At 39.8% G+C, this 25800-nt stretch overlaps 1 protein-coding gene and 1 pseudogene across 2 annotated transcripts; one reads left to right on the forward strand and one right to left on the reverse strand.

The window, feature by feature from the left end:
• Positions 1 to 103: 103 nt before the first annotated feature.
• Positions 104 to 10741, forward strand: LOC145464555 (uncharacterized). Its single transcript, XM_081448486.1, has 8 exons — positions 104 to 971; positions 2152 to 2294; positions 2790 to 2927; positions 3778 to 3816; positions 4245 to 4373; positions 4740 to 7103; positions 8002 to 8622; positions 9397 to 10741. The coding sequence occupies exons 2-8, from the start codon at positions 2156 to 2158 to the stop codon at positions 9579 to 9581; spliced, it is 3615 nt and encodes a 1204-aa protein (XP_081304612.1). The 5' UTR covers positions 104 to 971; positions 2152 to 2155; the 3' UTR covers positions 9582 to 10741.
• Positions 10742 to 11139: 398 nt separating this feature from the next.
• On the reverse strand, positions 11140 to 19806 carry LOC145464558 (uncharacterized; annotated as a pseudogene). Its single transcript, XR_014041437.1, has 13 exons — positions 19558 to 19806; positions 19088 to 19219; positions 18855 to 18983; positions 18395 to 18422; positions 17400 to 17716; positions 16968 to 16991; positions 15966 to 16094; positions 15504 to 15527; positions 14492 to 14620; positions 14166 to 14201; positions 12926 to 13142; positions 12004 to 12073; positions 11140 to 11482 (listed from the first exon to the last, which is right to left on the reverse strand). The product of XR_014041437.1 is annotated as an uncharacterized LOC145464558 (transcript).
• Between the last annotated feature and the right edge of the window lie 5994 nt (positions 19807 to 25800).

Raw genomic sequence — 25800 nt, forward strand, 5'->3', positions numbered from 1 at the left:
GATAGGTCACCATACTCGTTTGCGAGAAAATGACGAGAAAAAAAATTACCATAATAATAATAACAATACAATATTTAGGCCCTTGCTAAAAGCGGTCACACCTCAGTCATTGCGGATCACGTTACTTCCACGGGTCATAATATTAAATGGGACAATTTTGATATCTTAGCAACTGGTAGGTCAGATATACATTGTAAAATTAAGGAAACATTGTTAATTCGTGATTTAAAGCCAGCCTTGAATGAAAACGTTGGCAGTGAAAAACTTTTTCTTTACTAACATTTTGTATTGTTATTATTATTATGGTAATTTTTTTTTTCTCTCCCGCAGACTCATCTGTTTGTTATTAACTATTAGTCTTGTTACATATTATTAGATACCAGTCTTTTTCTTTTTTTTCGCGTTTAAATTTCGATTGTAATCTAGTTAACGGTCACTTCTGAAGATGTATGTTGTACATACGAAACGTCAAGGAAATTAACTTTGTTTAACATACGTTTTGGTTCCATGTTTATCACCGCGGTTTGTGTTCTGTTTCTTCTAAAGCTGCGATGGCCAAGGAAAAAGAGTGTTTACGATTTGGTTTATGTTGGTCCGATCTAGTGAATGCGAAAACAGAGGAGACAAAAGGAACATGAGGAGGGAAGGAAAACAATCGAGTACGGACTGTGTTCAACTATGGACCGTCAGAAAGAAAACGATACGTTTCCAAGGTCAAAGGCTAATCGTTCTGTCGTGTTTTTAAACATGAAATGCTGGACATGCAGGACTGAATAATCGGTCCTCTGTAAGGTCCACTATAAGTCATACGTTTTGTCTACGCCGCCAAAATGACGCGACACGTTTCTAGCCTGGTCTGCAATCATAACAGCCTACATAAGACTCATATAACTTTTGAGTATTGTCATTTCACGCCAGCTTTGCAGAGGGAGCTGATGTTGGAAAGCCTGACACCTACAAGGGTTTCACAGGTACTGAGTGTGTTATATTTTTTTGGACACCAGCTAAGACGTTTTAAACTTTCAGTTTTTACGAGCTGACGTAACAGCTGAAGACTCCAATCGGCTGACGTCACATAACTATACACAGATGACATTGTCAGAGTGTTTCGATCGCATTTCATTACAAAATACATTTACAGTACATGTAGGTAAAGACAAGATATGCAGAAATTAGAAGACTGTTATATATCTTAAAAAAAGAAAGTTGAAGATAAATCTGTAAAAGGAAATGGTCGACGAAATCAGTGCTTTGCCTTCCACCCCAACCCAAAAGATGTTAGGGTCCGATTGTCTTTTAGAATCTTGAGAACATCAAAAGTGTGCAGTCTTTTAACTACTTGTATGTAGTTACTGCTTCCAAGTAAGAAGCCAAGAAGTTCATAGTTTATTCGCGATATCAGTCTTAATTATCTTACTGGGCCTGTTGTTCGCAAATTAGACTCAGTGGTGTTAATGTCTGTGGATATCAGTAACGGTCCATCACTTGTTGAGCATCAAATGTCGGACAATACTGAATCGAGCAGAAGAGGTTTTTATTAATCGAAGACTGCGGCAGATTAACATTTCTAAGTGTTCGTTTAGTTGCACCCTGCCCGGTTGAAAAGAAATGGGCAGTAAGCTATTCTGAAGTTCAACCTGCAACATACTACGTGACTTTAAATCTTAGAACTCTCATATTAACCTTCTAGAAAGGGTTATAAGCTTATTTTTGCGTCATTTTCATTCGATTAAAGAGCCCTCCACGAGAGGTTAACTGTGTCAGTCCCAAGATCAAAATATTTCCTTACTGTCAGTGATGCGTTTCTTGTATATGTCAGTTCTGAGAATACAGTATAATGTTCAAGGCAATAGCTGACGATTATTTATTTATTCTCGTCGCCTGTTTGCTTGATGATATGTTGATATTATGATGAGACTTAAAGTATTAAATAAATGAATAAAATAAATAGATTTTAAAAAAAAACAATAAATAAATTCTACTTTAACTTTCTGTTCGTGAGAATAATATGTTCTTAAAATTCATTGGAAGTGTGGTAATGAATTTTCTTCTGTACCACTATAAATCGATTAACAGAACAGTTTAACTGCTTAATGGTTATAATATATTTCTAGACCCTGACTTGTTCTCTCTATTTCAATTTTAACACAGGAAAATGTCGTTCTGCTTTGTTGTTTTTCTCCTTGTGGCATCCCAAGTAGCTTGTGGTGGCGCCTCATGGAGCCTCTTTCCAGAGCTTGAACTTGCCGAGATACCTTTGGGCAAATATCATGTTGAAAAACGCCAATTGCAAGGTATTAAAGTTTCAAATGGGCTCTTATGTGTATGATTTTATCCCCGTACTTGTATCCATTTTGCAATTTCCTTCCATTATCTACTGTATTTTGGTTTCAAAAAGAAATTCAATCTTAATTTTTGCGGACCGTTTTTAGCTTTTAGTTTCAACGGTTCTCGTCCATTCTTTCGCAAATTTTGTCATCGTCCACTCTATCTTTGTCTCAATGAAAAAAAAAAATCATAACTTATTCTGATTGATCTCTTTCGTTTATAGCGGCAACTGTTGCACTAGGTCTTCTAAGTGAGTTTCTATAATCACTATTTGTTTTTGTGGGGTGATGTTGGCTCAGTGAGTGCCAATTCCTGCACTGATCTAAATACTGTGCTAAAGATCATTATCACATATATCTGTTGGATATATTGTGCGTCAGGTTATATCCGCTAATTTGCATTCTACCTTATCACTTTAAGTTGTTTTTTCACTGATCGCGGTTGTGATATTTACTCCTCAGTTTGCACGGCAGAGCAGCAGAACGCTTCTCCCAGTTGTGGTGGATATAGGGCTCTTGGTTTTTGTGACAGCCGTGACCCAACAATATCTCGTATTATCGAGGAGGCAAATTGTCTTTTTACCTGTGGAAAGTGCCAACGTAAGTGGAATAAAAAATTTAAAGAACAACACTCGAAAGAGTCTTTAACCGTGTGCGCGCTCTATGAACTGCGAGAGGCGCGCGAGGTGCAAGAGTTTACGCGTGTGTAAAGGGTTGCGTGCGTGTCCAGCTTACCGGAATTAGGGGAATTGAAAGTCATGCGTGATTCAAGTAAACCGGAAATAAAAGGTGAAGGGCAATACGTATGTTATCTAAAAACTGTGTTCAGTTACCCAGCCCTATATATATTTTTTCATACAAGCAACTTTCAGAATTAGCCGTAATTTGTGTCTTCCATAGGAAAGTCAAAGATACCATTTCAACTATTTTCGTCATTTTGAGTGTCGGGGATACTATGTAAGATTACTTCATTTGTTTTGCAGACATACTAACACGCGAACTGATTGACTAATTCTAAATCGGAATGTCTACAGCATGTCCCTCTCCCAGTAGACTTTTCTTTAATTATTTTGCTTTACATATTGTAAACTTAATACTCATCTTATCGGGCAGAGAATGAGAAGAGGGAAGACAGACCAGGAATAAGGTGGAAGAGAAGTAAATACCATCACAGGCTTCTTTTGTTTTCTCCTCCCCCGACTAATTTTTATTTTGATTCACTCGTGAAGTCAATGTGCATCAAATACGTTAAATTACAGCACACAAATTTAAGAACGTTTTCAATCACTTTTAGCTTTTATAAAAGGCAGTGGGAAACCTCCTTTATCTTATTTGCAGAGCTGCAGAGATTATTATGAAAAATTGGGGAGATCTCCAAACTACCGTGGATCCACTCATCGACCACTCCTGACAAAACTGAGCATTTCTTTCTTTAATGTCTTTCTTTTAGTGCCACCAACGACGTTACCCCCACCGACTGCTCCACTGAGTGAGTTATTGCATAGTTTTTATTGATTTCTACTACATTAATATTGCATTTAATAGTTTGTATATGCTCAGTTTTATTTTTTGCTAATGAGGTAACGACTAAATTGAATATTCTAAACCACTTAGATTAATGTGGTTTAAAGAGTGAATCCAAATTGTGCACATTTGAAGAAACTTGGATTATCACATTGCACAATGAAGCGCAAATTTATGGATGACATTCATTCATTCATTTATACATTCACTCATTTATTCATTCAACTTATGAGAAAAGTACCACATGTCATCAGATAAGCACCACAGGTGTCAAAATAAAATATCATAAGGTAGTTGTTCCATACTAACCAGTATCTTTCGCAAACACAAAGTTGGTTTAATTTACAAAGTGCCACAATTAAACGAAATTTCTTTTTACCTTTGTTTCCTCAGTATGCATCGCTGACATCTCTTCAAGTTGTGCAGGTTATAAAGCACTTGGCTTCTGTGATCTTGAAGTTGGCAGCACATTTTTTGACTTCATGATTCAAAACTGCAACGCAACTTGTGGGGAGTGCGTGCGTAAGTCAAATATCGATAACTGTTTGAAGAGGAAGTAGTTGTTTTGTAATTGCACATGTTAAATCTGAGAATAACCACTTACTACAACTGCTATTGGAACTCTCCTTTCACAATGCACTCTCCCATCCCTTCGTACGATTGTCGGCCAGCCGTTCTGTCCTATTCTTTGTAGGGCTAGGTCTGCAGAATTCATAAACTGAAATGCTATAAGAAGTTATATCTTTTGGTGGGTAAAATTTACTAAGTATCTGCAGAATATATGTACGACAAGGACTCTGGTTCTCTTACGTTGCTAAAATATTCCATATCATTATGACGGTAACAATAATGATAATAATGTTTCTATTTTATCCCTAAAAAACTTAGCTCCGACCACAATGGCCCCAATGACTGTAGGCGAAACGACTTTAGGCCCTACAACTGAAGGGCAGACGACTATGAGTGCCCCTACAACTGAAGGCCAGACGACTATGGGCGCCTCTACAACTGAAGGCCAGACAACTATGGGCACCCCTACAACTGAAGGGCAGACGACCATGGGTACCCCTACAACTGAAGGGCAGACGACCATGGGTGCCCCTACAACTGAAGGGCAGACGACCATGGGTGCCCCTACAACTGAGGGGCAGACGACTATGAGTGCCCCTACAACTGAAGGCCAGACGACTATGGGCACCCCTACAACTGAAGGCCAGACGACTATGGGCACCCCTACAACTGAAGGGCAGACGACCATGGGTGCCCCTACAACTGAAGGGCAGACGACTATGGGTGCCCCTACAACTGAGGGGCAGACGACTATGAGTGCCTCTACAACTGAAGGCCAGACAACTATGGGCACCCCTACAACTGAAGGCCAGACGACTATGGGCACCCCTACAACTGAAGGGCAGACGACCATGGGTGCCCCTACAACTAAAGGGCAGACGACCATGGGTGCCCCTACAACTGAGGGGCAGACGACTATGAGTGCCCCTACAACTGAAGGCCAGACGACTATGGGCACCCCTACAACTGAAGGCCAGACAACTATGGGCACCCCTACAACTGAAGGGCAGACGACCATGGGTGCCCCTACAACTGAAGGCCAGACGACTCTGGGTCTTCCTACAACTGAAGGTCAGTCGACTGTGGGTGCTCCTACAACTGAACGCGAGACAACTATGGGTACCCCTTCAACTGAAGGTCAGGCAACTATGGGTGCTCCTACAACTGAAGGGCAGACGACTATGGGTACTCCTACAACTGAAGGGCAGACGACTATGGGCGCCCCTACAACTGAAGGCCAGACAACTATGGGTATCGCTACAACTGAAGGGCAGACGACCATGGGTGCCCCTGCAACTGAAGGGCAGACGACTATGGGTAGTCCTACAACTGAAGGCCAGACGACTATGGGTGCCCCTACAACTGAAGGGGAGACGACCATGGCTGCCCCTACAACTGAAGGGCAGACGACTATGGGTGCCCCTACAACTGAAGGCCAGGCGACTATGGGCGCCCCTACAACTGAAAGGCAGACGACTATGGGCGCCGCTACAACTGAAGGCCAGACGACTATGGGTACCCCTACAACTGAGGGCCAGACGACTCTGGGTGCTCCTACAACTGAACGCGAGACAACTATGGGTGCACCTTCAACTGAAGGCCAGACGACTATGGGTGCTCCTACAACTGAAGGTCAGACGACTATGGGTACTCCTACAACTGAAGGTCAGACGACTATGGGTGCCCCTACAACCGAAGGCCAGACGACTATGGGCGCTCCTACAACTGAACGCGAGACAACTATGGGTGCACCTTCAACTGAAGGCCAGACGACTATGGGTACTCCTACAACTGAAGGTCAGACGACTATGGGTACTCCTACAACTGAAGGTCAGACGACTATGGGTGCCCCTACAACCGAAGGCCAGACGACTATGGGTGCCTCTACAACTGAAGGGGAGACGACCATGGGTGCCCCTACAACTGAAGGGCAGACGACTATGGGTGCTCCTACAACTGAAGGGGAGACGACCATGGGTGCCCCTACAACTGAAGGGCAGACGACTATGGGTGCCTCTACAACTGAAGCCCAGGCGACTATGGGCGCCCCTACAACTGAAAGGCAGACGACTATGGGCGCCGCTACAACTGAAGGCCAGACGACTATGGGTACCCCTACAACTGAGGGCCAGACGACTATGGGTGCCCCTACAACTGAAGGGCAGACGACCATGGGTGCCCCTACAACTGAAGGCCAGACGACTATGGGTACCCCTACAACTGAGGGCCAGACGACTCTGGGTGCTCCTACAACTGAACGCGAGACAACTATGGGTGCACCTTTAACTGAAGGCCAGACGACTATGGCCGCCCCTACAACTGAAGGTCAGACGACTATGGGTGCCCCTACAACTGATGGTCAGACGACTATGGGTACTCCTACAACTGAAGGGGAGACGACCATGGGTGCCCCTACAACTGAAGGCCAGACGACCATGGGTGCCCCTACAACTGAAGGCCAGGCGACTACGGGCGCCCCTACAACTGAAGGCCAGACGACTATGGGTGCCCCTACAACTGAAGGGGAGACGACCACGGGTGCCCCTACAACTGAAGGCCAGACGACTATGGCCGCTCCTACAACTGAAGGCCAGATGACTATGGGCGCCCCTACAACTGAAGGCCAGACGACTACGGCTCCTGCAACTGAGGGTCAGACGACCATGATCCCGACCACAGCAGGTAAGACAACGTAAGTTGTGATGATCAACTACAGCATTCTTTCAAAGAAAGACCTCATAAGTTGACTCTCACTAAAGCCAAAAATAGTTGTCTGAACAATAGAAAATATATTCATATATATACGTATGAAAATCATGAATGAAAAATAGATAAAAATCGAACGGTTAACACTTTGCTTGAGAAAGAAATCGTTGGCACAGACGAGAGGAGTAGAATAAATAAAAAGGTGAATCATTCCAACACAATTATAGCCAATATACCAATGGAGGCCGTTGCGTGAATGTTTGCTTCGCAGAAATCACATTTAATTAATACGTATCTCTTCGTGTTCTTTACTCCTTTCACACGTATCGCGTGCAGTTTAAAGGTTGCAGTTTATAGCTTATAGGTTGCAGTCACAACACGTTGCCGTCAAAACCATTTACATCGAAAGGCTACTTTTGGGAATCGGCTGACCTTACCCAATAAAATAAATTTTACTAATAGAAAAGACGCATCCAAGGTTTTTTTTATTAATTTATGTGTCATCTTTTGTGAGTTAACGCATTAGAAAACTTCTGTGCATGGGCGAGGATCGAAGTTTTTAAAATGTACAACAGTTTTAAGTTCATGTTGTTCAAATAAAGTTATGTCAATGAAGTAAATGTTTGTTTTTAATTGATTCTGTTAAAATAGTGCGAATACGAATACGCTGTTTAATTTCCTCCAGCTTCCAAACCAAGAATTATGACGCTAGTCGAGGATATATAAGAGAATCTGGTCTTTCATAACTGTCTCCCTCCAAATTAAACTTCTGTTAAAATCCCTACATTTTTTAAAAAGGTCACACATAGAATCAAACAACACTTACAATGTCGCTGATATTTATCAGAAAATTGTTCTATAATTTGCGTTGCAGCATCCGTACTTATAACCTTGGTAGTTTTTTCTGGCCGTCCTGATCCACAGTGGCGAGTTGATCTGTCTGCTTTCAATGACTCAGATTATCAGTCAATCCAAAATATTGGCGTCAGTTCAAGTTGCATACCTGCAAAACTGGGATACAAAGGTTTCTTAGTAGAGGACGCTGTAGCGGAGCTACTCATTGTGGGTAGTGACAGTGAGCTTGTGCGACTACAACAGCTTCTGCTCCAGACCATGCCAAGTGGTACATTACCAAGCCCCTTACTCGAGAGAGTCTCCAGTGAAATTGGCAACGTATTGGACGAATGCATTACATCGGGACGTAAACGACGTAAACGACTCGCACCACCATTTGGCCCATTCTTGTGGAATAACGTCCCCAACATTCGACGGAAAAACAACTGCTACAACTATGCAAATCTACAAATCACGAATACCGTTGCACAGCCTGGTAGAGGAAGCGGACAAATCTTTGCCTTGCTGAATGGTTTCTCTGTGGGAACTGCTGCGATGGGTGATGGTTTGGAGGTTCTGATGCCCCCTCCTTCTCCAGCAGACCCTGTCCCGGAAGCCCCTGTGGGACCACGGCACCTGGTGGCACTGTTTGTAGATCCAGGTTAGTACAGCTAGTCTTCTGATTAATAAAAATGTGTTCCACTATGCGGATCTTAAAAAAATATCTTAAACTGGAGTCGTTTCTCAGTCTTCAGTTGACTCCATTCAAGGACAAAGCAATTGTATGGAGTACCCGGTAAACCCGAGATCCTATAGAAAAATCAAAAGGAACAGAAATTCTCAATGGGAAATTTTAAAAACTTAGACTAAAAACGCGAACTCAGTTGTACTCTTTTTTTTTTTGGAAAGTCCGGCAACTGTTGTCCCAGCCCCCACTGGAAATAGCGTCGTTTGAAAAGAAACTATGCCATCCCACTTACACATAAACGTATTTATCTAGTTTCGTCCTCAAAAATATAAGCTGAAAGCTGTCGATACGGTGGAGTGAAAAAAGAAGTTAAGCGGCCTTCACACGGCGAAATAGGCTGCTGGCAGTCTGTTTTCATCTGGAAATCAAGCAGGGATTATGCGGCGAGACGCTCTAGACTAGAAGGAATGGGTATGATACATGGGTCCATACCGCCTTTCTGCTTTTGTGCTCACCGATAAACACTCCTCTGATCGACCTTAAGAGAAAAGACCAACCGACAGCAGATTAGGGCCGAAATCTTTGTGCATAATGAGCCGAACCGAAAACATTGTGCTTGGGGCCTTTCCGAGTCCGCTTTCGGGCCCGAACACGTCCGAATTTCAAGACTATAGAGTCCAAAATTTGGTATGGAAAAAGTTACATTATATTTTTGGTAGTTACTAGTTTTCTTTTTCTCTTCCTCAGGTGTCGATTTCCACTGGTGCCGTTTGGATCAGGGTGGACTGTGGTCTCACAAGCCTGGCCAAACCCGTGTCACACAACGCGACCAGGCGGGAAATAACATCGTCGATCCGAGAACAGCTGATACTGGAAATTATGAATTTGTTACTTTCATGACAAGCGATATCAGCACTGTCACGATCAATTGAATAAATACTAAATAAATAATGCGATTTATTATATGGCTAGCTCCGTGAGCGAGCAAGATGACTCAAATCCTGCACTGTGATTGGCTACCTGAGCGGGCAGGATGGAGCTATCTTGCCTTCTCGGGACTACTCGCTGTGTCCCGAAAGAAAAATTTCCCCGAAAGCCATATAATAAATCCTTTATTGACCAAGCTTATTCGGTCGAGATGACTGGATATTGGCCTCGTTCTTTTTTTGCGAGTTTATGGACCTCGACTCTGTCTCGGTCCATAAACACGCAAAAAAGAACTTGGCCAATATCCAGCCATCTTGATCGAATAAGCTTGGTCAATAACCCATATATAATTTGTTGATGTACCGAAATTGGGAAACTGTAACAATAATAAATCTGCTAGCAAAGGCTAATCGAGTCAGAAAGGGAGGTATATTAAAACTAAATAAAACAAAATTAAAGCTTTGAAAGAAATATAGGGAAGAATAAGCAGAGAAGAAGCGTAACTTGGAAAACGAAAAAAAAAACACCCTAGGACAGTCTTCATTAAGCAGCAAAAGTAATACATGTAGATTTACTCAAGACCATTACCCCAGGAACTATGAAGAAAAGGGAAAGTGAGATGACATGCCAAGGGCCGGGTTGTTTAAAGTCTGATTAGGTTAACCCAGTATTAAAATTTAACCGAGGTATTAAATTTTCTTGTATAAAATTGTTTTTCAGTGCTTATGTTTAGTTTAGTTTGTGATTATTCAAATTCAAAACTGAAAGACAAACAATATAAGCAGAAAATCTCAACGAAAAGATACAAAGCTGATTAGTCCTCCAACAACCAGGCCCAGCTCACCTGAAGTAGATATACTAGCCTCCTCTAGTCTGTAAGTTGTTAAAACATAAGTACAGATTGCCAGTGTTGATTGTAGTGCTAATTAATGGCGCCAGCGTCACGGTGTTACCGGATAGTGGGGCTACAGTCAGCGCTATTGCTCGACATTAAAGAAGGTATTTAGAGTACAAAGATACTTGTTTTGTGGAAACGACGAACAAGTAATAAGTGGTCCTTATTGTTATCGCATAATTAAACTTGGCAACATTGAGTGATATGACTCAGGGATGATATCAGTGGGGTGGTAGTCTCAACTGATTCACAGGCTCTCTTTAACACCCCCCCCCCCCCCCACCCCTTTTCTCCAGTTTTGCCTCAATTTTCTGACCCGCCTTTCGTTTTTCGTTCCTAACTCATATGCCTTTTAGAGGCAAAACGTTTTCTTTTAATAATAAAGAAGCAATGCTTGGTCAATTTTACCCTCAGATTTTATTGAACTTTTTGTCTACATCTACTGACAATATAAAAAATTGCTTCCGCCCTTCTGTGTCCAATGATCACAGTCGATCGGGCGCATTTCGTCATTGCGTCCTCTCAGGTCAACCACTATTCTAAAAATTGAGAATAAAACATATCATTTTACTGTCATCATCATTATGTGTAAGTTTATAGTTTATCAATATAATTTGTGACTTAGTGTCAAGCCACGATTGTTGCTAAATCACTTTGGATAGGCAAATACTACAAAACAACTCTTTCTCTCGTCTTTCAGTTCATTTTAGGGTTCTAAAGCTTAACTGTACAAAAGGTTTCCTTTGTAGCTCATTCTAAGGTAGTTTTCTGTTTATCCGATTTGATATCATCGACCTTAATAGACCTCAGTAAGTGCAAGTGCAATGTCAGCTAAGATAAGCGAGTTCATCACTGTTATATCAAGTTAAAATGTACCTTTCGTCCCACGTTTTTTGCGAACGTGCCAGTGCCTACAACGTTTCCTGGCGGGGAATAGCGTGCCACTATGTAGGTTTCCCGTCCTCTTTTCTGAATAGCACATCCCAATTTAGTGGTGCCCTTCCAAACCACCTGCCAATAAAAACGTTTAAAATTAAGCACAAGTACAGTTAGCGCGAGATCGTAATCGACTGCGTTGTTTCATGCTTGCAGTTTAGATGAAACTGTTCTGAATTTCATTTTATTCATGGTGTTTTATATCTTTGCTCATATAAAGCTATATATTTAGTCTTGAAACAACTCAAGGTTTTTTGCAAATTACGCCTTAACATTGATCAGCTGTTGACTTCACATTTAGTGTCATAAATTAAATAACTGACTTAATGCTTGAGGGTTGAGGATTTGCCGAATCCGTTGCTTCTTTAAAAAAAAAAATATGTTGTTCGCATTCCAGGTTGAACTGATAATTTCAGCGCATTCTCGGCTTTAAATGCAGCGAATTACGCATTCATCCATGCAGTTTTTTTTAATGTACTTCACCAACCAGACATCCTTCATTTATGTTAAATCATCGGTAGCTATTTTTCAAGCTGCTTCCAATACAATATGGTCAATAATTGATTTTGAAATGAGCGAGAAATACACAAGCTCACCTGCGTAAAATGGCCGGTGGCCATACTAAATCCAGGATGGTTGTAATTGTACAGTTTTTCTTCATTATACCTTAATTAAGCGGAGAACAGAAAACCAGTTTATGTATTATTTCAGGTGTATATATCCCGACATTCCTGAGATTTCAACTGCGACCCTCTGATCCCTTTTCAGGCTCAACATGTTTCTTCACTTTGATCTAAGATGTTAAAGGAGCCACGTCACGGTTTGTACATCTTGAAAAGTTTGGCCTAAGTTTTTCAAGTTCGTTGTTTCTGATCCGTGTCAGTCTCCTCCATCCTTAACCATACATGTTCCTTTATGGTTTCTTATTATATTATCTGTTTGGTGTTTTTCTATCTTAGTAAAGTACTATTTTCAGGTTTCGTTCAATTGAAAGTTAATTTTGTGCGTGGCCAAAATAATTCAAAATACCATGACTGAGCTCCGTTAATGTACTGTAATTTTTGTAACCAATTACGGAATAAAGAACATTGTAAAAGCAAAGTAAATACACAGTTACTTTTGGTGAGCCAAACGAATGGCTCGGCTCAAACAAACAACAACAACAAACAACAATCTTTATTTCGTGCCCAGAGACTGGCTCTATGTTAACGAATCATATTAGAGCTATGTTTATACTTGGTGTCCGAGCAAGGAGGAGTACGATTCTCATTGCTGAGCACAGATGTGAACAGACTTTTTCCAACTGACTGGAAGTACTCACACTAGAACAAGGGAAAATTCCCGCGCCCAGGTGCGAGGTCTCGACCTTGTACTCGGGTACTTAATGGTACTTTGGTATTTGGAGTATTCGTACCCAGTGTCTAAACACAAAACTATTTTGCACAGGCGCCTAGGCACCAGAGCTCAGGTACTAGATGTGAAGAGCCTAAGATTAGTTAGATTATGCAAGGCACTTACCAAGCGTCCACTGCTTCTTTGTATGACGCGTCTCCACCGGATTTGAAAAGGTTTTCTCCTTCACCAGTGTTCTTTGCATGTTCAAACGTGTTTGTGGCCGCCAGGCGATTAGCCCAGGCCTGAGCATGTTGAGCCAATGTGGCATCCCAGACCAGCGCCGGCGCCCCATGCTGAGCACGCCAGTAATTGTGGACTTTTAAGCAGGCGTTTTGCACTTCTGTTTAGAAATAAATACACGTCATTATCAGATTTCGCGACTAAATGTTAAGGATTAGCCAATAGGAAGGCAAAGGAATCAGTCGTAGATGGATGGCGGGAAAAATTAATTCTAGCGTTCAGTATCGTCAAACTTGAGTTTAGTTGATATAGTCACGTAGGAAATGGAAAGCAAAGCCTCTTGGCAACATTAACAAATGATACATCTATCAAACAACGGACTCTGCATTTCCCCCTATCCCGGTTGGGGTTAAAGTTCTTTTTGGAAAAGAAGGTTATTGCGTGACTTAGTTTCGGGTCACGGGTGTTTGGCGCTGGGACTCTGAAACCTTTACCGTTTACCAGACCATGTTGAACAACCATTTTCTATCCCTACTCTAGACTAGAAACCAAAAACACACTTCTTATCCCAGAATTGCAACACAGTCAGTTGCTTTTGAATTTGTGATGATTGCATTTTCATCAAGGTTCTGTTTCATTTCCAAGTGTTGAGAGGAAATCCACCAGAAGTTCGAGTAACTAGTGGACAAAAACTTTGTACCAACATTATTGTATACTTTGTATAGCAAACTTCTTTTGAACTGTTTTAAATATCTTTTCAAAAGAAATCATTTCTAACGACACCAAAAGTCGAAAACAAATGTTGAAGTTCATATGAAACACTTGAAAGTAACTGATGATGAAATGTTACCCGAGTTTGCACAATTTCTCTAAACATTGAAATATATTTTCTCGACTTCCCAAGGTAAATTGTTTTTGGAGTTATTTCAGGCAAATATTCATATCGCAAGCTTTTAGAAAATACAAAAAGGACTGAAATATATTTAAAGTTATTCTGGTACAAGGTTTTTGTCCGCAAAAAGTTGAAATTACTCGATTTCCTATCGGATTTCGTCTTAATTCTCATGATACCCTGCTGTAGATTAGGCGTCTCCAATTTCTCTATCCTGCCTTATAGACCAAACCTGCTGTAGAACCATACCCAAGTTATCAATATTGTATTGAAATTTTTGTTTCAACTCACGTCCTTGTTGCGATGTAGCAGTAGTGCCTTTGGTTGCTGCAACACAAATCAGGTGTCAATTTCAAACGATGATAGTCGATTGATTGGTTTATCGCTCAGCCCAAATTATAGGGAAAAGTTCGTAAGGGAAACCTGTGATTATCGATTGGCTATAACGTTTAGTTGTAAAATACAACAGAACTTGTTATGCTTGTGACTCGAAACATTAGAAACTTATTACTTAGACGCGGGCCGATTTGTTACACAACTGAAGTACAGCGGTAATTTAGTGTAGGTCACTATTTAAATATTCACTGTTGTACATGTATGTCATACATTCTACTTACATTTGCAGTTACTACAGGTGGCGTAGCAGTGGTCTTGCATATACGCGTAGTATTTGCTATTTCGATCACAGAAACCTCTATTCTTCCAGTACTGACAATTTCCACGATCTTGTTTGTCTGCGCGACACCCTGCAAATTGGATGTATTTACATTTGTCCAATGTAAGAGAAAATTCTGACTGTACAGATTCCTGGCTACCTTTTAAGTATATTCTGTAAATATAATTACACCCACAAAGTTTGTATATTTTAAAAGGTTTGTATAACACTGGCCACACTGTGGTTTTAAAAATCATAACTACATGTACACTTGCATTATGGTTTTTATAACTGGAATATTTTAAAACTTAAAATAAAAAGTGTGATGTTTTAGAAATTGAATTCAAAATCGTCGTCAAGGAATTTTTCAACGGTCAAGTTGAAAGCTTGCCTAGCCTACTATCAGCCTGAATAGCAAGTACAGTGTGATTGGCCTGCAGAAGCCGATTGTAGTTCTGAAAAGAACTGTTGTTGGTCACTTTTTTAGAACCACTCTCATCCGGATGATCACACTATAAGAGCTACTGATACTCATAGGCTCAAACCATTTACTATGTTATAGTGCTGTTATATTAACTTAAAGTTGATAAAGGTAAATTCGCCGCTGAAGCAAATTTGAATTGCCGGATTAGGTGTGGAATGTTAGCCCACTCATGACTAGTAACTAGGGCCGGGGGTTTAATTCTCAAACTGATTAGTAATTCATTGCGTTATAATTAAATAAAGAAAATCGTGATCGTGGGGTTGTTTGGATTATTATCTTAGTAGATTTTCACGTTTTTATTCCTCTGTTTAATCCTTTCGATCGTTTGAGAATATACTTCAAACACTTACGACATTTACGAATACATCAAGGCTGGTCAAAAGTACTCCGCTGAGTGCCATAGTGTCAACTCTCTTCTCGGTGTTTGGAGTTACATGTACATTTAGTATAATGCAGTCTGTCGTGGTTGACTCATTATTTACGAACTCACCTTGATTGGCTGTAGTGGATTGCGCTGAAACACAAATAACAACTCTATTTTAGCTGACTAATTTTTTAGGACACTCAACTTCTGAAAAGGTGCAAATCGCCTTTCACACAACCGGGTTCAAAACATTGAATTTAGACAAAAGTATTTAAGCCTGGTTCAATGACTCAGTTGTGCATACTTTTAACATCTCACACATTGGACGACAGAGTACCGCGATTTTTTTTAAAGTCCATCGCACACTGAGCACAATTTATTGGGAGAAATATCATAATGGAAACCTGGGAATATCAGTTAGCTGTGGCATGGTTGCAAAAGACAGCAGAAGTTGTTTGTGAATCGAAACAGTTAAGGACTTATCCCTACCTGAGGGTGCGAGCCATTGTCAAAGTACTGGATCATCCCGGTATGCTAAAAACTGCATAATTTAAATATTCACTGTTTTATATCGTGTATTTTACTTACAGTTGCAGTTAGAACAGGTGGCGTAGCAGTGGTCTTGCATATACGCATAGTACTTGCTCCTTCGATCACAGTAACCGCTATTCTTCCAGTACTGACAATTTCCACGATCTTGTTTGTCTGCGCGACACCCTGCAAATTGGATATGTTTAAATTTGTCCAACGTAAGAGAAAATTCTGACTTGTACAGATTCCTGGCTACCTTTTTAGTATTCTGTATAAATATAATTACATCCTCAAAGTTTGTGCTTTTTAAAAGGTTTGTATAACACCGGCCACACTTTGGTTTTAAAAATCATAACTACATGTACACTTGTATTATGGATTTAATGACTGGGATATTTTAGAAATTAAAATAAAAAGTGTGATGTTTTAGAAATTGAATTCAAAATCGTCATCAAAGGATTTTTCAACGGTCAAGTTAAAAGCTTGCTTAGGTAACTATCAACCTGAATAGCAAGTACAGTGTGATTGGCCTGCAGATGCCGATTGTAGTTCTGAAAAGAACAATTGTTGGACATTTTCTTAGAACTACTCTCATCCGGACGATCACACTATGAGAACTACTGATACTCATAGGCTCAAACCATTTACAACAACAACAACAACAACAACAACAACAACAACCATTTATTTGTACTCACAATTTATAAAATAATTACAATAAACATTAAATTAGTATAGAGTACTGCCTGCCCAAAATAACCATAAGGGCTAAAAAGAATGGGCATACTATGTTATAAGTAATTCATTGCGTTTAAACAAAGAAAATCGTTATCGTAGGGGTGTTTGGATTATGATCTTCATAGATTTTCAAGTCTTTATTTCTCCGTTTTCACCTTTCGATCGTTCGAAAATATACTTCAAACACTTGCGACATTTACAAACACGTCAAGGCTGGTCAAAAGTACTCCGCTGAGTGCCATAGTGTCAACTCACTTCTCGGTGTTTGAAAATGTACTAAAATACGGTCTCTCGTGGTTGATATGTTAGTTACAAACTCACCCTGATTTGCTGTAGTGGATTGCGCTGAAACACAAATAATCAACTCTATTTTAGCTGACTAAATTTTAAGTACACTCAACCTTCATAAAGTGTAAATCACCTTTCACACAACCGGGATCAAAACATTGAATGCAAACACTCAGTTGTGCATAGTTTTAAGATGTTACAGATTGAACGAGAGACTACCGCGATTTTTTTAAGTCCATCGTGTAGTACAATTCGTTGGGGAAAAATATCATAATGGAAACCTGGTAATATTAATTAACTGTAGCGAAGCTGCAAAAGACAGCAGAAGTTGTTTGTGAATCGAAACAGTTAAGGACTTACTACTACCTGAAGGTGCGAACCAGTGGCAAAATACTGGATCATCGCAGTATACTAAAAACTGCATGATTTAAATATTCACTGTTGTATATCATGTATTGTACTTACAGTTGCAGTTAGTACAGGTGGCGTAGCAGTGGTCTTGCATATACGCATAGTATTTGCTACTTCTATCACAGAATCCGCTATTCTTCCAGTACTGACAATTTCCACGATCTTGTTTGTCTGCACGACACCCTGCAAATTGGATGTATTTGAATTTGTTCAATGTAAGAGAAAATTCTGATTTGTACAGATTCCTGGCTACCTTTTTAATATATTCTGTAAATATAATTGCATCCACAAAGCTCGTGTAATTTAAAAGGTTTGTATAACACCGGCAACAATGTCAGTGGTTTTGAAAATCATAACTACATGCATGTACACTTGTATTATGGTTTTTATAACTGGAATATCTCAGAAATTAAAATAAAAAGAGTGATGTCTAGAAATTAAATTCAAAATCGTTGGCTTCCCTTAGAGTATGTCATCAAAGGATTTTTCAACGGTCAAGTTAAAAGCTTGCTTAGATAACTTTCAGCCTGAATAGTACAGTGTGATTGGCCTGCTGAGAGTAGTCCTGAAAATAATTGTTGTTGCTGACTTTTTAGAACTATCCACACCCGGACGATCACCGGCACTATACGCACTATGACTGATACTCCTGGGTTAAAACCATTTACTATATATATATCAACTTGAAGCTGACAAAGGTAAATTCATCGCAGAAGCAAATTGGATCGTTTGTCGAATGTTAGCCCGCTGACCAGCAACTAGAGCGTGTAATTTTAAACTTATAAGTAATTCATTGCGTTTAAACAAAGAAAATTGTGATCGTGGGGGTGTTTGGATTATGATCTTAGGAGATTTTCACGTCTTTATTCCTCCTTTTTCTCCTTTCGATCGTTTGAGAATATCTTTGAAACACTTGTGACGTTTACAAACACATCAAGACTGGTCCAAAGTACTCCGGTGAGTGCCATAGTGTCAACTCTCTTCACGGTGTTTAGAAATGTAGTATAATTATAATAGGATCTCTCGTGGTTGATATCTTAGTTACGAACTCACCTTGATTGGCTGCAGTGGATTGTGCTGAAACACAAATCAACTCTATTTTAGCTGATTAAATTTTAAGAACACTCAACTTCTCATAAGGAGCAAATCACCTTCCACACAACCGGGATCAAAACATTGAATTTAGACAAAAGTATTTAAGCCTGGTTCAATCACTCAGTTGTGCATACTTTTAACATCTTACACATGGGAAGACAGAGTTCCGGGAATTTGTCCGTCACACACTGAGCGCAATTTGTTGGGAGAAATATTTTAATGGAAACCTGGGAATATCAATTAACTGTAGTGTAGCGCAAAAGACAGCAGAAGTTGTTTGTGAATCAAAACAGTTAACGACTTATTACTACCTGAAGGTGCGAACCAGTGGCAAAGTACTGTATCATCGCAGTATGCTAAAAACTGCATGATTTAGATATTCACTGTATTATATCGTGTATTATTTTTACTTACAGTTGCAGTTAGTACAGGTGGCGTAGCAGTGGTCTTGCATATACGCATAGTATTGGCTACTTCGATCACAGAAACCTCTATTCTTCCAATACTGACAATTTCCACGATCTTGTTTGTCTGCGCGACACCCTGCAAATTGGATATATTTGAATTTGTTTAATGTAAGCAATGGGCTAAAAACAGGATCTAACTCATTATTTGAATATTCACAATATGTCATGTATTTTACTTACCAGTACTTCTGCAGTTAGTACAGGTGGCGTAGCAGTGGTCTCGCATATACGCATAGTATTTGCTACTTCGATGACAGAAACCGCTCTTCTTCCAATATTCACAATTTCCACGATCTTGTTTGTCGGTGCAAGCTGCAAATTGGATATATTTAATAAATTTTTCCAATAATGTGAACAAACTTTCAACAGGAAACAATTTTGGAACTGGGATAATGGTAATTCCTTTTCTGGAAACAAACTTGCTTGCTTTAACACAATGTTGAGTGAAAATGTTTAAACAACTCATACATGTACTACATTACAAATAGTGTAATTCCCCAGGAATGTGTAGTCATCACAGTGTCCTTGATATTTTCTTATGACAAAGGAAAACAACCCTGATATATGTTACGCAGAAGTTAACAGTAAAACCATCTAAACATCCACAAGATTGGTTTTTTTTTGTTCAGTTTATTGTGGAGGTGACTTACCAGCTCTTTTTTCCAAATGTTTCTCTTGAGAGACTTCCGGAGGTTTCTCTTGAGAGACATCCACAGGTATCTCTTGAGAGACTTCCGCAGAGACATCCGCATGAGGTATTGGCTCTAGAATTAAGCGTCCTGGGGCGCCATCACAGCTGACTTGAAATGCAACCAGGAGTAAACCAATAGCGAAGGCGTACATCGTTCTTGGTAAATCTCTAATTTGCGAAAAATAAACTTAGAACTTAGGTGATACATGACTGACCACGTTTTACATGAGCACTTCGGTATATAATAACAGCAATAACACTGAAATAGGCATGTATCGTGGCTCTGGCCTTTTTAGGCGCACTGGTATGTCAAGTTGTTTTGACAGGTTGTTTTGACAACAATCGGTACCAGAATGACAAAACCTGATTCAATATTTCAGCATGCATGGTGCTTCCCTTGGAATGGAGACTCGCGTCGGGAACAGTTAAATGCGTACACGAGAAATGTACGACACACAGTCAGGACAGATTTTCCTTTACAGTCAGTTGCATTTGAAAGACAAAACTATACAGGCGTTAGCTGGAGAAGGCGAACATTAAGACGTTGCTGCAAAGCTGTTCTTTTAATAGTTAGTGGCGTGCAACGTTGCATATCAAAACGTGATGAAAAGACAGCCCCTAATTAAAAATAGAGCCAGGACAAATGAAGCATCTGAAGGCAAAATAAATCGAATATATAGAGACAAGAGACCGCATACGCTGTAAACTTCACTAATAATTAGCCTGTGTATTTCGCCCACTGCAGTGTTCTTTATTTAATATCTCAGTCTGAAAATTAACATTTGAATTCATGCACTGCCTTTATAAATTCTACGAAATAATGTCTTGTGTTTTTTTTTCTTGATGTGATTTTCCTCCCGTTCTGTTGGGCAGTTGTTTCATTGATGAACCATGCAGTAAATTTTCATGTACTTTTAGTGAACACTGAGGGACGTTTTCCCTTCAAAGTGATCACTAGAGCATTACAATCGCTCCTGACAACACATTCCTTTCTCTGGTAAGCGTACGGGAAGCGTATTTAGAGTCGCTCTAGTCGACTGGTTGCAAGAAAAGAAGTTTTTCCAAAGGTTTCGTCCCTAGCCTTTTTCCACGCTTAAAAGTTTGATATAAAATGCATTAAAGGTGTAAATTGAAGCGTTATAATCGGGCTGTGGAACTGCGTGGTCCCACGAATTGTTCCCTGCAGCTCTGATTACAAATGTTCAAATTAAATATTACAACCCGATTAGCCTGGCTGCATTCCGTCTCTACCATAGTGAAACACCATTTCTATTTGAAAGATCGGACAACATCAATCATTCTTGTTAGGAAAATACAATGAAACGGCCTGCGTAGAAAATGGTTGGTTTATCCAATGTAATATGCATATCACAGTGTGCGCGGTGGGACCCTTTGAAATTGAGACAGACGATCTACAGAGTCATCATCTGTTGTAAATAGCGACTTGTTCAAGTGATATTTGTAAACCAAGAGAAACAGAGGACGATCCAATTAGCATGCAGTATAATCTTTAACTGTGGATTTTAATGAACTCCGTATAATTGAGAAGCAAGTCACAGTTAACAACCTCGTTTCGCAAGGTTTAGGTTTAGCTATGAGTAGTAGAGCGAAACTAATGACAAAAATAAATAAATTGATGACTAAAAAGAAAGATTTATATAAAAAACCATACAATAGGAATAAGCAAACTTAAGTAGCATGACGTATTCAGGATTGCGCTCGACTGCAGACATAAAAAAACATCATTGCAGCTTTCGTTCTAAATTGTCCAACTTTTTTCCATCAAAGTTTAGTTTTTATGCTTGCGAAATCATAAAAGAAATACAAGCCTCTGGTATCGAGGTTCTGCATCGTCAAACGGCTGTTGCAAGCAAGAATATTGTTGAGGAATATATGTGATGTACAGACTTAACCGATAAACAAAGTAACGATTAATGAATAATATTGCTACTAAGAAGTGTTTGCAGTGAGGCGAGGCTCTCAAACGATAAAGGGCGCGCGCTTTATACTTATATGCACTTCAGAAAGCAACTTGGAATGGCAAAAAGTTTCCAAAAGTGCACATCAAACCAGCAGGTAATTATTTACGGTTTGGAAGTCGACAATCCCATACAGTGGACAACCGTTGTCGGACGGACACTTGCACACGAGGAACACACTAAACAAAATCAGTGCACGGCAATGACTAGTGCTCGTGATTTTTAAGTTTTTCAGTAGAAAAGCCAAAAACACCTATCTACTAGCTGGGAAAAACGAACGTCTTCGTTGTTCTTTGAAAGTTTGGCCGCGTAGCACTTAAAGTAAAGACATTTCTGAAAGGTCTGCACCATTCATATGTAGGTAAGACCAATCTAACAAGTAAAAGTAATTCAGTACCTGGGATTTGCAATTGAACTTGACTGGACAAAAAATGAGCGCTTAGTGTCTAGAAGCTTTCTGTTTGGCTCACTTACTAAATAAGGCCCAAGAGAAGTGACTTACCTTTTGAAACTGCAACCAGATGTATGTCCCTAGTCAGTGCACGTAAACTTCAGCAAACCTTGAATCGGTCTGTGTAGTTTGGATTAGTACGTTGCTGTTCTCCACGCCGGTATTTATGTATTACAAAATCACTGAACCAGTTCATACAATGGACTATTTTCCATAACCCCTACCTGTGTTATTTCGCCAACGTAGGCATTGATTTAAAAGGAGCTCTGTCCCCAACTCTAATGATTTTTGGCTTTCCATCACTTTTTGTTTTCTTTTCTTAGTCTGCTATTCCACACGTTTTGCTAAAATATTGGGCCAGTGGAGAACAATCCAGCTATTTTCACAAATTTTTAGTGAGCCGTTTTGATGGCATAGTTTGTTCTGGATTTCGCTAAGGTGCGAAGATCAAGCTCCCTTACCGAGGGTGTGGGCGGAAGATGATGAGCGTTTCAGGATAACATAAACGGTAGTACAGAAGATTATGCTCTTGAGTGTGACTATTTTTGGCTTCGCTTCGCTTTTGGTTTTCTCTTCTTGGCTTGCTATTCCCCACCTTGTGCTAATATATTAGGCCATTGGAGAATCATCCAGCTAATTTCTAAACCTTTGAGTGAACAGTTCCCGATTGATTACGTGTTTGATTATTAGTTTTGTATAGGTCCCAAAAACAAATGCAGCTATTTTCAGAAAATGTTTTGGTTAACGCCAGAATGTTATCTCGGATGTATAATAGAAAATTTTGCCGCCAATTCAAATTGAGAAAATTCCTTTCGTAACTCTAGTAAACAGAAATCTTTAGAACTTCTCTCAAACTAGCAGGGTGACTGTTTAAAATTACCGACTGTTTATCTATGTTGCCTCGCTTGACGAAAGTGAAATTCTGGGTAATGAGCGTGTTAGCTGTCAATTTCCCATACTGAAATATCTTTTACGGTACACAGAATTGAACGGACTGTGAAGATATGGTTGGCCTTCGTTGACATTGAGGGTTTTTTTTAATAATCTAGCACAGCACTAAAAGTGGTCTTTTGTTACAAATGACGAGCTGACAAGTTTATTGTTGTTCAAATGATAATCATAGAAGTCTTGATAAAGAAACGAGAATCTTTCAAGTCATGCTTAAAAGATATGGAATAATCATACAATAAGAATAAGTAAACTTAAAAAGCCGCGACTTCCTTAATTGGGTTTCACTACAGACTTAACAAATCGTGCAATATGGTTCTATTCGTTTAATTCTATTCATTGACAATTTTTAATGTCAGTAAGATGCTGAAGAAAGAAAATCTTCCAGTTCGGACGTTTTGCATTGTCGCGGGCCGTCAGCAGTCAGCCATATCAGGAGCGCCTGAGCCCATATATTTTCAACTACAGTGACAATAGTAAGATTATTCTACTGTGACGGCAGCAAGCTGGGACCCTCAAAAGCGAGTTCCCTTACTTAAGGCTGTGGGCGGAAGATGACGAACAAGTCATGCCAACATAACGCACTTCGGAAGAGTGTGTTTTCAAGTATGGTGATTTTCGGCATTGCATCGCTTTAGTTTTCTTTTCCGGACTTGCCTTTCCCCATCTTCTGTTGAATTATTGTACCACTGGAGAACTATCTAGCTTATTTCTTAAACTTTTCGGGAGCAGCTCTGGACAGTATAATTCATTCTGAATTTCCCAGGAGCCCGAAGGAGAAAAAGCCAATTTCAGAAGTTGTTATGGTTAACGTCAGAATATCTCCCACCAAGAGACTATTTATAAATTTATCCCACGCTTTTTCTCGTTTCTTAAGTGACGGATTACCTTGCGATATAAAGAAACAAACGCAAAGAGTGAAAGTATCAACTAGTTAGAACAAATAATGACTAACAGATTCCAAAGTTTCTCCACCTTAGTGATTTTGATTTCTTGCTACTGCAATATAACACCGTGATCCCGGAGAATATAGGAGAAAGATCGGTGGCTGAAAATTCTAAAATTCGACTGAACATGACAGAATAACCCAAACCGTTCTTTAAGTTTAGTCACTGAAAAAAGAATGTGACAAAACAATTCCGAGGACCTCGCTACGCCCCCAATACACCACCTTCCTCAATATACAGTGAACTGATTCAACTCTATCGTATACGGAGGATAGAAAGCCAGGTCTAGTCTTCAGTAAACGACTTTGTAGGGCGAAATTATTTCAAACAAGAACTCTGAACGGCATATTGACTGTGATATCAGATTGGATATTATCCCTGTTTCTGCTGTCAGCAGGGTGGACAACTTTAAAGGTTGGATTCAATTAGAATTAAATTAAAAGCAATCATTAACATCTTCATAGCCCTTTGTCGACCATAGATTGTATATTTTGTCTTTTAGCGGCGGTTGTGAATCGAGTTGTATTATACAAGTATTCCTTTTGTAGTCTCGTAATCAAAACGATGTGATCCATTGTAACGGGGCTTAGCAAAACCTCTGATTTTACAGTCCGTTTTCCACGAAGGAGTTTACACCCTACTCCCACGTTACACTGAATTTACTTCGTCAACTATGACAAAATGAAGAAATACTCTGCAAGATGGCTCCTCCACCTGTTCTCTAGAGTTACGGAAGGAAAGTTCTCGAAAACGAATGTAATGCCTAATAGATCACATTGTGGACCTAAATTTGTCATGTATGGGAGCAAGAGGATATAATCTCTTGATGGGAGACATTCTTGGGTTAACCATAACAATTTCTGAAATTAGCATTTTGTCCTTCGGGCTACTGAGAAATCCAGAATGAATTATGCCGACAAGAACTGCTCATGAGAAGTTTGAATAATTAGCCGGAGGGCGCTCCAGCGGTACAATAAGTCAACAGAAGATGGGGAAAGGCAAGCTCGGAAAAGAAAACTAAAGCCATGCAATGCATAAAATCATCATACTTGAAAACACACTCCTCAGAAGTGTGTTATGTTAGCATGACTTGTTCGTCATCTTCCGCCCACAGCCTTAAATAAGAGAACTCGCTTTTGAGGGTCCCAGCTTGCTGCCGTCACGTTTGAATGATCATGCTATTGTCACTGTAGTTGAAAATATATGGGCTCAGGCGCTCCTGATATGGCTGACTGCTGACGGCCCGCGACAATGCAAAACGTCCGAACTGGAAGATTTTCTTTCTTCAGCACCTTACTGACATTAAAAATTTTGAATGAAGGGAATCAAACGAATAGAACCATATTTCATGATTTGTAAGGTTTGAAGAGAAGCTCAATTAAATAAGTCGCGGCTTTTTAAGTTTACTTTTTATTTCATATCTTTTCAGCCGTGACTTTCTTATAAGATTCTCGTTCGTTTCTCTAGATTTCTATGATTATCATTATTTTGAACAGCAATAAACTTGTCATTTACAACAGAAGGCGACTTATAGGGCTAGATTATTAAAAAAAAACCTTATTATCAACGACGCCCGACCATATCTTAACAGTCCGTTTGATTCTATGCGCCGTAAAAGATATTTCAGCATGGGAAATTGACCAAACTTTGCGCGCCAGAAATTGAACATCACTAGTAAAAAACACAGCCAACAAGAAGAAATTCAAAAGAAACAACACATTTCTTTCACTTAAGCGGGCAGTCATCATTGAGTTGTACTGTTCTCTTAGAGTTTTAGTTTGTTCTCAGAGCAATGGGGCAGTGGTGACCGCACCCTCTGTTTCGAATTGACAGCTAACACGCTTATTACATAAGAATTTCACTTTCGTCAAGCGCAG

Source organism: Orbicella franksi, chromosome 12 (assembly GCF_964199315.1).
Source record: "Orbicella franksi chromosome 12, jaOrbFran1.1, whole genome shotgun sequence".
Lineage (NCBI taxonomy): Eukaryota > Metazoa > Cnidaria > Anthozoa > Scleractinia > Merulinidae > Orbicella > Orbicella franksi.

Excerpts from the sequence above, each read along its gene's own strand:
- LOC145464555 (XM_081448486.1), top strand. The coding sequence starts at position 2,156 with ATGTCGTTCTGCTTTGTTGTTTTTCTCCTTGTGGCATCCCAAGTAGCT. Across the intron at positions 4,374-4,739 it reads AACTTGTGGGGAGTGCGTGC|CTCCGACCACAATGGCCCCA; the intron begins GTAAGTCAAATA and ends TAAAAAACTTAG. Across the intron at positions 7,104-8,001 it reads CATGATCCCGACCACAGCAG|CATCCGTACTTATAACCTTG; the intron begins GTAAGACAACGT and ends TTTGCGTTGCAG.